Source organism: Musa acuminata, chromosome BXJ2-1, assembly GCF_036884655.1.
Source record: "Musa acuminata AAA Group cultivar baxijiao chromosome BXJ2-1, Cavendish_Baxijiao_AAA, whole genome shotgun sequence".
In the NCBI taxonomy this organism is placed as follows: Eukaryota; Viridiplantae; Streptophyta; class Magnoliopsida; order Zingiberales; family Musaceae; genus Musa; species Musa acuminata.
In genome coordinates, this window is record NC_088338.1 from 8934666 (window position 1) to 8947830 (window position 13165).

General features: G+C 45.4%; 4 protein-coding genes across 4 annotated transcripts; 2 read left to right on the top strand and 2 right to left on the bottom strand.

Moving 5' to 3' along the window:
- Positions 1 to 429: 429 nt before the first annotated feature.
- Positions 430 to 1906, bottom strand: LOC103990991 (peroxidase N). Its single transcript, XM_009410328.3, has 4 exons — positions 1604 to 1906; positions 1315 to 1497; positions 1052 to 1214; positions 430 to 980 (listed from the first exon to the last, which is right to left on the bottom strand). The coding sequence occupies exons 1-4, from the start codon at positions 1832 to 1834 to the stop codon at positions 559 to 561; spliced, it is 999 nt and encodes a 332-aa protein (XP_009408603.2). The 5' UTR covers positions 1835 to 1906; the 3' UTR covers positions 430 to 558.
- Positions 1907 to 2009: 103 nt separating this feature from the next.
- On the top strand, positions 2010 to 4598 carry LOC103990983 (pentatricopeptide repeat-containing protein At4g37170). The gene has a single exon (XM_009410316.3). It carries the CDS (start codon positions 2545 to 2547, stop codon positions 4540 to 4542), a length of 1998 nt encoding a protein of 665 aa, XP_009408591.2. The 5' UTR covers positions 2010 to 2544; the 3' UTR covers positions 4543 to 4598.
- A 436-nt stretch (positions 4599 to 5034) lies between these two features.
- LOC135598812 (multiple organellar RNA editing factor 3, mitochondrial-like) lies at positions 5035 to 9252 on the bottom strand. The gene is made up of 5 exons (XM_065093163.1): positions 8829 to 9252; positions 7480 to 7577; positions 7322 to 7387; positions 6360 to 7105; positions 5035 to 5399 (listed from the first exon to the last, which is right to left on the bottom strand). Exons 1-5 carry the CDS (start codon positions 9215 to 9217, stop codon positions 5388 to 5390), a joined length of 1311 nt encoding a protein of 436 aa, XP_064949235.1. The 5' UTR covers positions 9218 to 9252; the 3' UTR covers positions 5035 to 5387.
- Positions 9253 to 10071: 819 nt separating this feature from the next.
- Positions 10072 to 11707, top strand: LOC103995030 (non-functional NADPH-dependent codeinone reductase 2-like). Its single transcript, XM_065093164.1, has 4 exons — positions 10072 to 10420; positions 10590 to 10830; positions 11058 to 11237; positions 11363 to 11707. The coding sequence occupies exons 1-4, from the start codon at positions 10104 to 10106 to the stop codon at positions 11585 to 11587; spliced, it is 963 nt and encodes a 320-aa protein (XP_064949236.1). The 5' UTR covers positions 10072 to 10103; the 3' UTR covers positions 11588 to 11707.
- The last annotated feature ends 1458 nt before the right edge of the window (positions 11708 to 13165 follow it).

Below are 13165 nucleotides of genomic sequence, written 5' to 3' on the forward strand. Positions count from 1 at the left end.
GATCAAATAATCTTAGCTATCAAAAAATCCGATCCATTATAATAAATAAATTAGGTGTTTAAATTCGCCTCAGATACATATTTCTATTATCCAAATTTATTCCAAATAAAATAAAAATATCTTCTTTAATTGTAATAAACTTCAATAACATAAGATTAAAAGTTTATATTAAATTGTTTTGCTTAAGATAGCTTTATTTTTGGAGTTTTCATCTCCATTCACTGTTGATAACCGTGGCATAATGTTAAATCTAAATTTTATTACTTATTACTACAACAAAACATATTCTTATATGTGATTTTTGTATACACTTACTGTTAAAACTGTGTCATAGGTGAAAAAATGTAACAATTATTTTACTCACTACAGATAATAATCACGATACTAATATCGGATCATGCATAATAACTTTGTCTTCGAGATTATAAATGAGATGAAAGGATGGTCTTCATAACTTCAATCATGCATAACTTTGTCTTCGAGATTATAAATCACAGCCCCATATATATATATATATATATATATAGTAAGAAGCTTGTCATCTTGCTCTACGAATGACTAGTTGACAACCCTGCAGTTCCGACGGATCTCTCCGGCAGAGGAGGTGAGGGGGCTTATGTTCCCCATCTTGATCATGGAGTTGACGAAGTCCCTGAAGAAGAGGATGCTGCTGTTGCTGTACGCCTGCACGAGCGCCTTCGTCGCCGCCTGGCCCTCGTCGCTCGAGAAGAGACCCTGGTCGGACGACAGCAGGCCCTTCTGCTCCACCAGGTTCTTGAAGTAGTGGTTGTCGAAGGCGTAGTTGGAGTTGCGGTCGAGGGGGGCGGTCGCGTTCCCGTCGCCGCCGCTCTGTGGGCAGAGGGTTTGCAGCTCCGTCGCCATGCTCGGGTCCAGCGTTGGGTCCACGGAGGAGTCCTCGGAGAAGTCATACAAGCGGCCGCTGAAGGTCACGCATCGAGCTCGGCCGATCGTGTGGCCGCCTGCGCATGCAGTGCAATCAATCAATGGGTTGTGGAGAAGGAAGCGTGCAACTGCTGGGATCGGTGCACACCTGATAAAGAGACCACGTCGGTGGTGTTGAGACCAACAGCAACAAACTTGTCGATGATGGTGTCGATGGAGTCGAAGGGAGAAGGAAGGTCATTAGCTCCAGTCTGGTTCGCTACCAACCCATCCCTTCTTCCCAGAAGAACGTTCCAATAAGGCCCTCCACTCTGAAACCAACACTCCATCATTCCATGTATATTCTCTCTCTTCTGCTAAAGCTGTCTCTAATATATGTAGAGAGAGAGAGAAAGAAGAGAGATGATGTACCAAATACACCGAGTCTCTGGCTGCTATAGTAAGTATATCTGCACAAGACACAGTTGCATTGCATGCGTTCTCCACTGCAGTCTTTATGGTGTCGATGACATCAAAACCCCTCGCAGAGTTCCGATTGGGAAGGGCAAGCTTCTCGCTGTCACTCCCATCAAGAAGAACTGAACCATCACATCCCTGCACGAAAAGGTCCATCGAGGAGAAAGAAATTAACCAAGAGAGCGAAGCCTATCTGCTATCTCACTGATGCATACACATATAAGCAAGTGAAGGAAGAACTCACGTTCACAAAGCAATCATGGAAGTGGAGCCTCAGCAGTGAAGCTGCCATCCTGGTGTCGTTCCTGAGAGCACTAAAAAGCTGGCGGCGGACCACCCTGAACACGGCGGGGCAACTGTTTGCGTAGAAATCCGTGCTCAGCTGTGATCTGCAAACCCCCATGCTCAGCCACAGCACCACCAAAGCTGTGATCAAGGAAGGAACGACGTTGCTAACACTCTCACAACCCTTCATCTCTCTCTCTCTCTATTATATGTATCTGTCTCTTTCTCTCCACTGCTTGATGTGTTGAAGCCATGAGAAGGATCGATTTATAGAGAGTTGCAGATGGAAAAGGAGTTGCCATGCTTATCTTGGCTTTTGCAGATGGAGGGAGCTTCAGTGCGCATTAGCCATCAGCACTACTGCTGCCGTCGTGGATCGGAGAGAGCAAGATAATGGCCGCAAGAAGTGAGGATGGAGAAGGACTGGGAAGGGACCTCGTGTCCTTTTGCAGGGGTCAGGTCAACGGAATCGAGCTGCATGCGTGCGTCGTCCCACCTTTGCATATATTGCTGCCGATGAAGAGAGCACTGATGAGAGTATTATAAGCAGGTAAAGCACGTGATTCGGTATGTGTCGAAGAAGCTAAAGCAGTTGACCTTGATAAGCCGCTACATTACCCCCGGATATGAAGGCGGCTTGATGAACCAACTCGTGCATCTCCAATTCCTATTTCTCGATTAAACCCGAGTCAAAACCGATCTGACAAATCCAGCTGAACCGACTCGGTGAACCAACTCGTCTTTCACAAATTGCATCTCCAATCTCGGATTCTTAAATTGACTCGACTCAAATGCAACCAACGAATCAATCTGACCCGACCCAACTTGACTTGATGAACCAACTCACTCCCGAAGGTTCAAACAGCGTCCCCTCGTACCGACGACTCTGTTGATATCCACATGGTGAAGGTAACCTCTCGCCGGCGCTTTTCCTCTGCCTCAGCCGCCGCTGTCCCTTCTCCTTCCAAGTCCCCACCTCCCTCCTTCTCTCTCACCCCCCCGCAGGACACCATCTCCCATCTATGCGCCCAAGGCCGCTTCGGCGACGCAATCGCCCTCCTCTCCCGCCAGCGCCGCCTTCTCCCGGCCGCCCACCGCCCTCTCGACCTACCCTCCTCTGCCTGTCGCGTGGCAGCCGCCGCCGCAGCATCGGGCCGCCCCCTCGGTCTCCTCCTCTCCAACCGCCTGCTCGATCTGCTAGCCAAGTGTGGCGTCCTGCCCGAAGCCCGCCGCTGGTTCGAGTCCATGCCCTACCGGGACCTCTGCTCCTGGAACACCCTCATCGGCGGCTATTCCTCCTGCGGAGACCTCGACGAGGTCCGGAGACTCTTCGATCGCATGCCCAGCAGGGACCACTTCTCGTGGAGCACCATTATCTCCGGCCACTCCCGGCATGGCCACCCCAGAGAGGCGCTCGGCCTCTACCGGAGAATGCAGAGCGAAGGGAACGGGAAAGACTCGAACTTTGGTAACAAGTTCACGGCTTCCAGCGCCCTTGCTGCCGCAACAGCCATCCCGTGCCTCCGACATGGGAAGGAGATCCACTGCCACATAATTCGAATGGGGTTCGACTCGGATGCCGTCGTTTGGAGCGCGCTATCGGATATGTACGCCAAATGCGGAAGCATCGACAACGCACGCCATGTGTTCGACAGAACACTCGACAGGGATGTCGTTTCCTGGACCGCGATGATTGGGCGGTACTTCGACGGTGGGCGGAGAGAAGAAGGGTTTGAGCTGTTCTCGGATATGTTGAGGGCAGGCGTCCGGCCGAACGAGTTCACCTTCGCAGGGGTTTTGGATGCATTGTCGGAGCTGGCCATGGAAGGCCCAGGGAGGCAGCTGCACGGGCACATGATGAGGGCGGGCTACGATCCACTCTCGTTCTCAGCCAGTGCTTTGGTGCACATGTACTCAAAGTGCGGGAACATCGACAAGGCCAGGGCGGTCTTCGAGGGGATGCCGAAGACGGACTTGGTCTCATGGACTTCCATGGTGTCGGGATACGCTCAGAACGGGCATCCTGAGGAGGCAATCCGATACTTCGAGCTGATGCTGCAGTCGGGGACGAGACCAGATCACATAGCATTTGTGGGAGTCCTTTCTGCGTGCACACATGCCGGATTAGTCGACAAAGGACTAGAAATCTTTCACTCTATAAAAGATGAGCATGGGATGGAGCACACCGCAGACCACTACGCTTGTGTGGTCGACCTGCTCAGCCGGGCTGGCCGCTTTGAGGAAGCTGAGGAGATCATGGACAAGATGCCGATGAAGCCAGACAAGTTCCTGTGGGCTTCCCTGCTCGGTGGATGCAGGATTCACAAGAACGTGAGGCTAGGAGAACAGGCGGCGGAAGCACTGTTCGAGATAGAGCCGGAGAACGCGGCGACCTACGTGACGCTGGCCAACATCTACGCCTCTGCTGGCTTGTGGGACGAGGTGGAGAAGGTGAGGAAGACGATGGACCGGCGGCGGGTGGTGAAGAAGCCTGGGTCGAGTTGGATCGAGGTGAAGAGACGAGTGCACGTGTTCCTGGTGGGAGACAAGTCGCACCCGAGGACGGAGGACATACATGCGCAGCTGGAGAAGCTGTACAAGAGGATGAAGGAAGAAGGATACGTACCGGACACCGAGTTCGTGCTGCATGATGTGGAAGACGAGCAGAAGGAAGAGAGCTTGGCGTACCACAGCGAGAGGTTGGCAGTTGCATTTGGGATCATTGCTACTCCGCAGGGCACTCCCGTCAAGGTCTTCAAGAACCTGCGGATTTGTGGAGACTGCCACACTGCGTTCAAGTTCTTCTCCAGGATTACACAGAGGGTGATCATTGTCAGGGACTCGAGCAGATTCCACCACTTCAAGGAGGGGAGCTGCTCCTGTGGGAACTACTGGTAATTTGAGTTGCATATTTATTCTAAGAAATTAAGAGCTATCTGCTACAGCTTTCAGAAGTTGGTGTGGCCATGTATATTAGAGTGAAACCCAGACCAGAAGATGCATAGTAGATTATATACATTAATAACAAGGCAGGTATTTGGCAACTGGCTACTTGTTTTAGAAAAGGGCCAGGATATCTATAGGGCATTGGGAAGGAATAGTCAACATCCTAGTGATTTTGTAATCCTCCTCCTCGTAGATTTTTTGCTGATGAATTTGGAGAGCTTTCTCCTTCCACATTATGTTGCAAAAGAACTCTCTCTCTCTCTCTCTCTCTCTCTCTCTCTCTCTATTTGCTGATGATATTGGATGGCTATACTACTTATATTTATCCCAATTTGCAAATTATGTTTGCAGCTGTGGCACGGGACAATGCCGAATCCATCCACAAAATAGATGATCAGATCTAATATCTGATCCTTTTCGGATCACAGATATTTAATCAAAACGTAAGAACTATAGAACTAAGATTCATCATCTGTGATGGCTTTATATTGTGGAAACAGACCGACCCAGAAAGCACTTATATTACTAACTAGGAAATGCAATTTCCGCTGTGTTCGAGAAACCATGAAACATAAAGCGAAGAAGAGTCATAGGCAGTTTCAGTTAAAATTCTAATACATTCCACATAGGCTGAGATGGCTTCTGACCAAAAAGACATGGAAGTAGAGGTGGGCTGAGATGGCTTCTGACCAAAAAGACATGGAAGTAGAGGTGGGCTGAGATGGCTTCTGACCAAAAAGACATGGAAGTAGAGGTGGGCACCTTCACGCTGAGAAACCTTTTGACCCAAAGGCATGTCACCACTTCCCCTGTTTCAGAGAATATATCAGAGAACAATCACAAAGAAAATTAATTGTCTATACAAGCAGAAGCAGAAATCTCAACCATGGACCATCGAGTTTTATATGCCAAGCCCTGGGATAAGGCAAAAAAAAGACTATTTATATCTTAGTTGTGCCTGATGAACAATGCCCGAGCAGCTTTTGTAAGAACAAAGGATTCAAAAACATAACCATCCTTGCAATTTATATTCGCTGTATGCAAGATCAGAGGATAGACAGAAATGAGTCAAATCGGCAAATTAACTGAAATCTATGTCATATTTAACTATTCCTTGCAATTCAGAAGCTCATTGCTCCAAAGGAGTAATGTTTCATAATTTTCAACAAACACCAACAAATAAAACTGGAGTGCAAATAACAACACTAGTAGGATTCTACTGACTGCATCAAACCAACTGATGCAGGAGTGCAGATTACAACACATCCACTAGGGTAAGGGTAAGCCTTAAGAAACCTAATTGTGAGAAAACATAGACCAAAATCGACTGTGTGCACTCAATCAAACTAACAGCACTATGAAACAACAGTGATGCCTTAAGCTCTTCAATCAAACAAAAATCAGAACCAAGACAACTTTTCCTAATTTTTCCCTTTTTGTCATTTGATAATCCTTCAACATATAACTAAACTAAATCTTATCATACAAAGAAGTATGCACTCCACCTACATGCCAAACAAACAAAATGGTATTTCCAGAACCCATGACTTAGGTTATTCGAGGTAAAAAAACTAATTATACTGAACAATATCAGGAGAATATGGTCTTTCAGCACAATCAACAACAAGAAAGGATAGCACTCCACTTTTTGCAAGTATTATGAAAATTATACAGCTATAACCTTTCAAGGTAATATATGAATCATGCTAGCCAATCAAACAAATCATCAAGAAAAGAATTGAAAAATCTGAATATATAGGGAATATTACCTGCCAGGACCCTGTTTGACCTTTGGTAGGACCAGAATAGTTTTGTTCGTAGGCAGAACCTGATCCTTGCCCTCCAAAACCAGAACTGACGTCTCTGCTACTCTCTCCACCATAACCAAAATTGCCATTTTGTCTGTGTTCCCCACCGTTACCAGGCATTGTCTCCTGCCTATGGTTTTGGCTATAACTAGGACCTGATCCAGGCCTGTTATCTGCCCCAGTAGAGCTTCCATACATATTTTGTTCTCCAGGTCCTCGTGTGATGTTCCTCTGCTCTTGAGGAGCAAAATTACCATGATATCCTTGGTTGAAATTCCTCTGATTTGAAGGCATTGGATCTCTACGTTCTCCTTGATAACCATCCCTTACCGCAGATTGTGCATAGTTTCCCTGTTCTCCTTGTCCGAAGTCTCTCCTTTCTCCTGAAGGAACAGAGTTTCTACCTCCAGGGGCATCATAACCCCTTCCATATTGCCCAGGCTGACTATTGCCCTGCTGTGGAGCATAGTTTGGTCCACCTCCTTGCATCGAACCCCATTGCTCATTTGGTGGATTTCCTTGTGGAGGTGGTCTGTTATAATTTGGATTTCCTTGTGGAGGTGGTCTGTTATAATTTGGATTTCCTTGTGGAGGTGGTCTGTTATAATTTGGTCGGTCATATCTGTTTTGATTCCGTTCTCTACCTTGCCTACCATATTGAATTGGAGGAGGCCTTGGAGTAATAACCCCGTTCTCATACTTGTCACCTGAATATAAGAAGGAAATGTACCAGAAAAGAAGCTATGTTTTAAAAAAGAAATTATAACATACAAATAAACTCAGAACATCTGAATATGGTCACATTAAACTGTAAGCATTGCAAAAATGCTAAACATGTGCAACTTGACACATCCTTAGTTACTGTGATACTCTGATAGGTCGCAAAGATACAAGAAACGAAGTTTAGAAGGAAACGTACAGACCTCCATACTCCTTATTGACAGGATCAATATACGAGTCTGGCAATATGAAGACAACACCAGGCAAACCTAATTTCATTATAGCAAAAATTGTAAGTCCTAATTCTCATATAAGACCCTCCAAATGAGTCCACAGGAAGGAACCAACTACACAAGCTTACCGCGAAACTTTTCTGACATTTCCTCAGTCATTACAGCCTGAAAACCATGGTAAGTTGTGGTGCTAAGTGCATACATCCTTTTCTTGGCTTCTTCAACACTGCAAATAACAACCAATGTTTACTGCAAGATATCCATCTCACTCAAACACATGAAGCATCAAGAAGATGCTTCAAATATACAGTCACGTAAAGAAGATCAAAACAAATATAATAAAAGGAACTAATTTTCCAAAGTGCAAAGGAAAAAAAAGGATCCAGAAGTCTTTGCCAAGAAGACATTTGTAGAATATACACCAACATGTGACGATCCAAGATTCTAAAATAAACTAGAACAAACCTAGCATCCCGTGAAAGGAGCTGTCACCCTCCTCAAACCAGACTCACTTTTTATGCCAAATATACCCAAGTAAACTGAAAGACATCACACCAGTCTTTCTGGTCCCTGCAACTTGGATCTTGTATGATTTAAGGTGCTCCCAATTGGCTATCCACCTGCTGTAAAACTCTAATTTATAGCAACTATCTATCCTCTTTCCTTGTTCCTTCTCTCTGAATCTTAAATCATCTTACTGTCTATAAGCCAGCTCCAATATTACCTCTCTATCTTCTACCTCTCCTCTAACTTCGAACAAAGCACCTAATCACTCCAGTCTTTCCGGTCCCTGCAACTTGGATCTTGTATGATTTAAGGTGCTCCCAATTGGCTATCCACCTGCTGTAAAACTCTAATTTATAGCAACTATCTATCCTCTTTCCTTGTTCCTTCTCTCTGAATCTTAAATCATCTTACTGTCTATAAGCCAGCTCCAATATTACCTCTCTATCTTCTACCTCTCCTCTAACTTCGAACAAAGCACCTAATCACTTCAGGTCCGTCATCTCCGGGCACCGAATCATAATATTCTACCCAATAAACTAACGAAAAAAATTGACCAACGAATGAAGGTTAGTTTCATCTTTTTTGGATTATAGATAGCAAAATTGTTATTTATTCATCCTCAATTATGGGAAACAAGGTAGGAAAATAATTGTAACCAGAGTGAAGATGGAGCTGCCGAAGACCACCTTGTCCGATCCCTTCTCGTATCTCCTAAGCAACTCTTGACCATGATGTTCACTCTCCAGTCCTATACAGTCTTGAATAGCATTTATGTTCCCAGGATAGCGTGCCACTTCTATAATCGGACCAGGAAAAGCCAAGTACAAGTACATGTTTCTAAGTATAGACAAACTTTGTAGGACTATCATCAAAGACTAATCATTCTCAAGAACTTTGCTAACATCACTCGAAGAAACTTCTTTTCTAACCGTTCTCTAAAAGGAAACCAATCTCAGGTTTGATCTTTTACCTGCCGACAACCGTTGCTAGTGTTTGGATGTAGGTCTCGATCATCTCTTCACGGCTTGGTGCGGGGTCCTTGGGGAAGTCCATGGTGATGAGCCAGTGATTGTAATCGCATCCCTCGAAGAGGATCTCATCAGGCCCGAACTTGTCGTCGGCTCCGCCGCTAGAACGGCTGCTGCAAAGAGGAGCCGACGACCGGAAGGAGAGGGATGGGATCAAGGAGTAAGGTCGTTGGAGGCTAGGGTCCCCGAAGGGGACAGGGGAAACGACGGCCAGGAAGGGAACGGAGGGAGGGGAAGGAGAGGCGTGGATCGCCGAGAAGAAGCGGCCATGTCTGAGGACGGCGGACGAGAGGGCGACGGCGCGGCGAATGCGGAGGGAGGCGAGCGCCATGGCGTGCGGGGCGAGGTAACGAAGGCCGACTAGGGTTTTACGGGTGGAGAAATGGGTTTAACGTGACTTAGGTTGGGTTGGGTCCGTCGACCAAGAGGCAACACGGGCCACGGCCTAAGCGAATAAGCCCAACTTAAGCCGACCCAGCCCGACCCAAACCCGCTTCCAGTGTGAACTTGCCATTTCATGGGTCATTATGTATGCCCATTTATCTATATTTGATCAAAAATGATGATTTATCAATGCATTAAAACATCTAATGCAGCAATCTAGACGAGTTAAACGTGGTGTTAGATCAGATTTTTATTGTATGAGGTAGAAGCTGATTGGAATTCAATCGAGGCCTTTTCTTCGAGTAAGTCTCAAGTCGAACTTTATCAATAATATCTAACTCAGTAATTCTGTATCGAGGATGTAAACTAATATTCAAAGTAAAAGAGTTATGTTCGTGCTATATTATTTTCGGGCTTAGCTCGGAGTGTGATACCATTCGACCATGTAGCATTAAATTGGGTGACGATAAGTCACATGTTGACTCGAGATCCAAAATCTAATATTAGAATGTCAATCATCTGACACCCTAACACGTGTCATCCATGTCATCACACTCCTAACACGTGAAAAAGGTAAAAATTTATCATATTTGATAGATATGCGAAGTTATCATGAAATCTAATATAAAATGTTTATTTCGTGGATAATTATAAAAAATTCTCAGTTCAAATGGATGGCTAGCGAATTATAGAAAAAAAAAGTATTTTTATTTCTATAGAAAAATGTGAGACGTGGATACGGCTTAGCCAAACAAAAAGCCACTCGCCTCTCCCGTTCCTATCGCGTCCTCATATTATAATCCAAGTGGAAGTTGGATAGGAACAGCGTAGGGATGCAGATGGAGGTAGAGCCGCAGGTAGTGTTAAATTCGGGGCGGAGGATGCCGGTGCTCGGCATGGGGACGGCCACCTACCCGGTGCCGCCCGACGAAACCATAACGACGGCGGTGATCGACGCCATCGGGCTCGGGTACCGCCACTTGGATACGGCCAGCGTCTACGGCTCGGAGCGGGCCGTCGGCCGGGCCATAGCGACCGCTCTGGAGAGAGGGCTGATCGGTAGCCGCGACGAGCTCTTCGTCACCACCAAGCTGTGGTGCACCGACATGCACGCCGACCGCGTCGTCCCTGCACTGCAAGAGTCTCTCAGGTATTTATTGTATGCACATGATATATGTTTTATATGACATAGATAATATTAATAATCACAGCTCAGAGAACGGAAGACTGCGACAGTTGCCATAAATTGAAGCCAGGATTGACCTTTAGCAACAAAAGAAGATTGTGAGCTAATGCGATTGTCTTATGAATGATTGTAGGACTTTGGGATTGGAGTACATCGATCTGTATCTTATCCACTACCCTGTTAGACTAAAAGGTGAGAAACGAATGGTTTTCACCGGCGAGGACATGATTCCCTTGGACATGCCAACCGTGTGGGAAGCAATGGAGAAATGTCAGAGTCTAGGTTTAGCTAAATCTATCGGGGTGAGCAACTTCACATGCAAGAAGCTAGCTGACCTACTCAACCATGCAAGAATTCCACCTGCCGTGAACCAGGTAAGTCGTAACTCCATCGAATCCATTCCTTTCTTTTTGTTTGCTTGTTAGAAATGAAACAGGAAAGTGAAAGTATTGTATGCTGCAATGCGATGCACAAGTATCCAGTATCATCAAATTGTTAAGATGACAGTCACAAAAATAACCATGGAGCTCAAATGGTTAGGTGGAGGTGATAGCAAAAATTCTTGATCATGGTGTCATAGTAACAGTTGTTCTTGTGATAGGTGGAGGTGAATCCTATTTGGCAGCAAAGAAAACTACGAGACTTCTGCTCGGAGAAGGGAATTCATGTGAGTGCATACTCTCCGCTTGGCGCAGTTGGAGTCTTATGGGGCTCCAATGAAGTGATGGAATGTGAAGAGGTCAAAAGAATTGCTCAGTCTATGGGGAAAAGCATAGCCCAGGTTCAACAAATTACATTACTTCCTTCACTGTGCAGAAAGAAAACTTTGGTCGACTAAATCTTGTCGTCAATTAATTATAGATCTTTAGAGTCTGATCTCAATCACATCGTTTGGTGTATGGACAGGTATGCTTAAGATGGGGTGTCGAACAAGGTGTGAGCGTTGTGGTGAAAAGCTTTAACGGGGAGAGGCTCAAGGAGAACATGCAGATATTTGACTGGCATCTGAAAGAGGAGGACAAGGAAAGGTTGAGCTTAGTACCACAGAAAAGGCTTATTCTGGTTGAGCCATTTATATCACCCACTGGTTTCTACAAGTCTCATGCTGAATTTTGGGATGGTGATGTGTAGATAACACAGCACAGAACCATGAAACATAGCGAATCATGCATTCCATTCCCAGAGATGTCATGTAAGCCTCTGTTTTAATACGGAATTCGAAGACTGGTTTGCCTTTACAATAGGCATATATGGTTTCTGTTGTTGCATGTCATGCCAAATTTCTTATGGTTCGAACGATATATGCACAGTTCCAGTTTCCTTGCTAGCTAGTGTTAGCAATTCTAAAGCAAGTAGCAGTTAAGTCATTGTCAAGTGGATGGTTAAACCTAAGTTAGCAAAGAATAAGAACTACAACGAAGAGATTAAGCATAAAGCAATAGCAGATAAATCCGGATGCAAGAAACGAAAAAGAAGAGAAGAAAAAGACTGACAGAGGTAAGAGATGAGAAGAGACCGGTGGATAGTTGATCGGTTGCTTCATCGATCAACGAAGCATTCCGGAAGTAGAATAACTCCTCGTCGATCATCAAAGCAACCCTAACTTGTGATTGTGTTTCCCTATCTCATATGATAGTTTTCCTAACAAGAAACATTACGAGTATTTTGATAGGGCATATTTTGATGTCACCCTTATGGACGTGGTCAGCAATCACATCGGACATGGAGCCTCGGGACTGAGATAGGGCGTCACGTCGGGCATGACACTTCAGACTCGGGACGATGGTCATCCCTTTTTGCACCGTCCAGAGACACATGGGAAAGTAAACATCCTTCTTTAGTTGTTAGTGGTCAAAGAAATATTATTTATTATTTATTATAATTTAATCAATGTGACATATTCATGAATTGGCTTTTTGTCATTTTCGGTGGCATAATAGCCGTGTGACTCTCCACTTTTTCTTAATTTTGGATCGGCTTTCTCTACTTTTTCTTGTTTTTGGCATGAAAATAACATGGTTTAATATAGTTGATAAGACTTCGACGCAAGAAAATGACAACCGGCATTCGTCCCTACTGCTTTGCTGTTGTGGACTTGATGAGAACACAAGCATAATAATGTGTTGGCAGTGGAGCAGCTTCTGGCTCGACATGGCTACCTACAAGGAAATTCCATGCACTGGGGAAGGCAAGAAAGATATGGTTGACCCCATGTAGATTGCATCACACACCAACTTAAATGATTGATGGCAACTTTTACTTTTGTACTCGGTTAGCTCATATGTCACATAGCTTCATGTGTCAAGGTTCCATATCATCCTTATAGGGCATGTTTTGGCCCTAGGTGAATCACCAACAAACATCAACTACGTCACGATCGCAATGCCATACGTCACCAAAACCATGGGGTACACGCCACGTCAAGTTTCAACCGTATAACTGTGCGACCTGACCACCCTAAGAGCCCGGGGTGGTGCTGTCTGTTTTGGCGACGGCGCTGTCTGATGCCACTCAAGCACCCCCAACAACACCATCTCGTCAAAGGGGTTGTCTCGCCCCCATGAGGATCAGCGGCCAGGCCGAACTAAGGCACGACCGACTTTCGCATGCAGGTATAAATACCCAGGTCGATCCCAACCAGAGTAGAAAAAAAAGAAAGAAAGAAAGGAAGGGGGTGAATCGAAACTGATCTAACTTGCTCATTAGAGG

Excerpts from the sequence above, each read along its gene's own strand:
- LOC103990983 (XM_009410316.3), top strand. The coding sequence starts at position 2,545 with ATGGTGAAGGTAACCTCTCGCCGGCGCTTTTCCTCTGCCTCAGCCGCC.
- LOC103990991 (XM_009410328.3), bottom strand. The coding sequence starts at position 1,834 with ATGAAGGGTTGTGAGAGTGTTAGCAACGTCGTTCCTTCCTTGATCACA. Across the intron at positions 1,215-1,314 it reads CCAGAGACTCGGTGTATTTG|AGTGGAGGGCCTTATTGGAA; the intron begins GTACATCATCTC and ends TGTTGGTTTCAG. Across the intron at positions 981-1,051 it reads CGACGTGGTCTCTTTATCAG|GCGGCCACACGATCGGCCGA; the intron begins GTGTGCACCGAT and ends CTGCATGCGCAG.
- LOC135598812 (XM_065093163.1), bottom strand. The coding sequence starts at position 9,217 with ATGGCGCTCGCCTCCCTCCGCATTCGCCGCGCCGTCGCCCTCTCGTCC. Across the intron at positions 7,578-8,828 it reads CTAGCAACGGTTGTCGGCAG|TGTTGAAGAAGCCAAGAAAA; the intron begins GTAAAAGATCAA and ends TGTTATTTGCAG. Across the intron at positions 7,388-7,479 it reads AATGTCAGAAAAGTTTCGCG|GTTTGCCTGGTGTTGTCTTC; the intron begins GTAAGCTTGTGT and ends TAATGAAATTAG.
- LOC103995030 (XM_065093164.1), top strand. The coding sequence starts at position 10,104 with ATGCAGATGGAGGTAGAGCCGCAGGTAGTGTTAAATTCGGGGCGGAGG. Across the intron at positions 10,831-11,057 it reads TTCCACCTGCCGTGAACCAG|GTGGAGGTGAATCCTATTTG; the intron begins GTAAGTCGTAAC and ends TTCTTGTGATAG. Across the intron at positions 11,238-11,362 it reads TGGGGAAAAGCATAGCCCAG|GTATGCTTAAGATGGGGTGT; the intron begins GTTCAACAAATT and ends GTGTATGGACAG.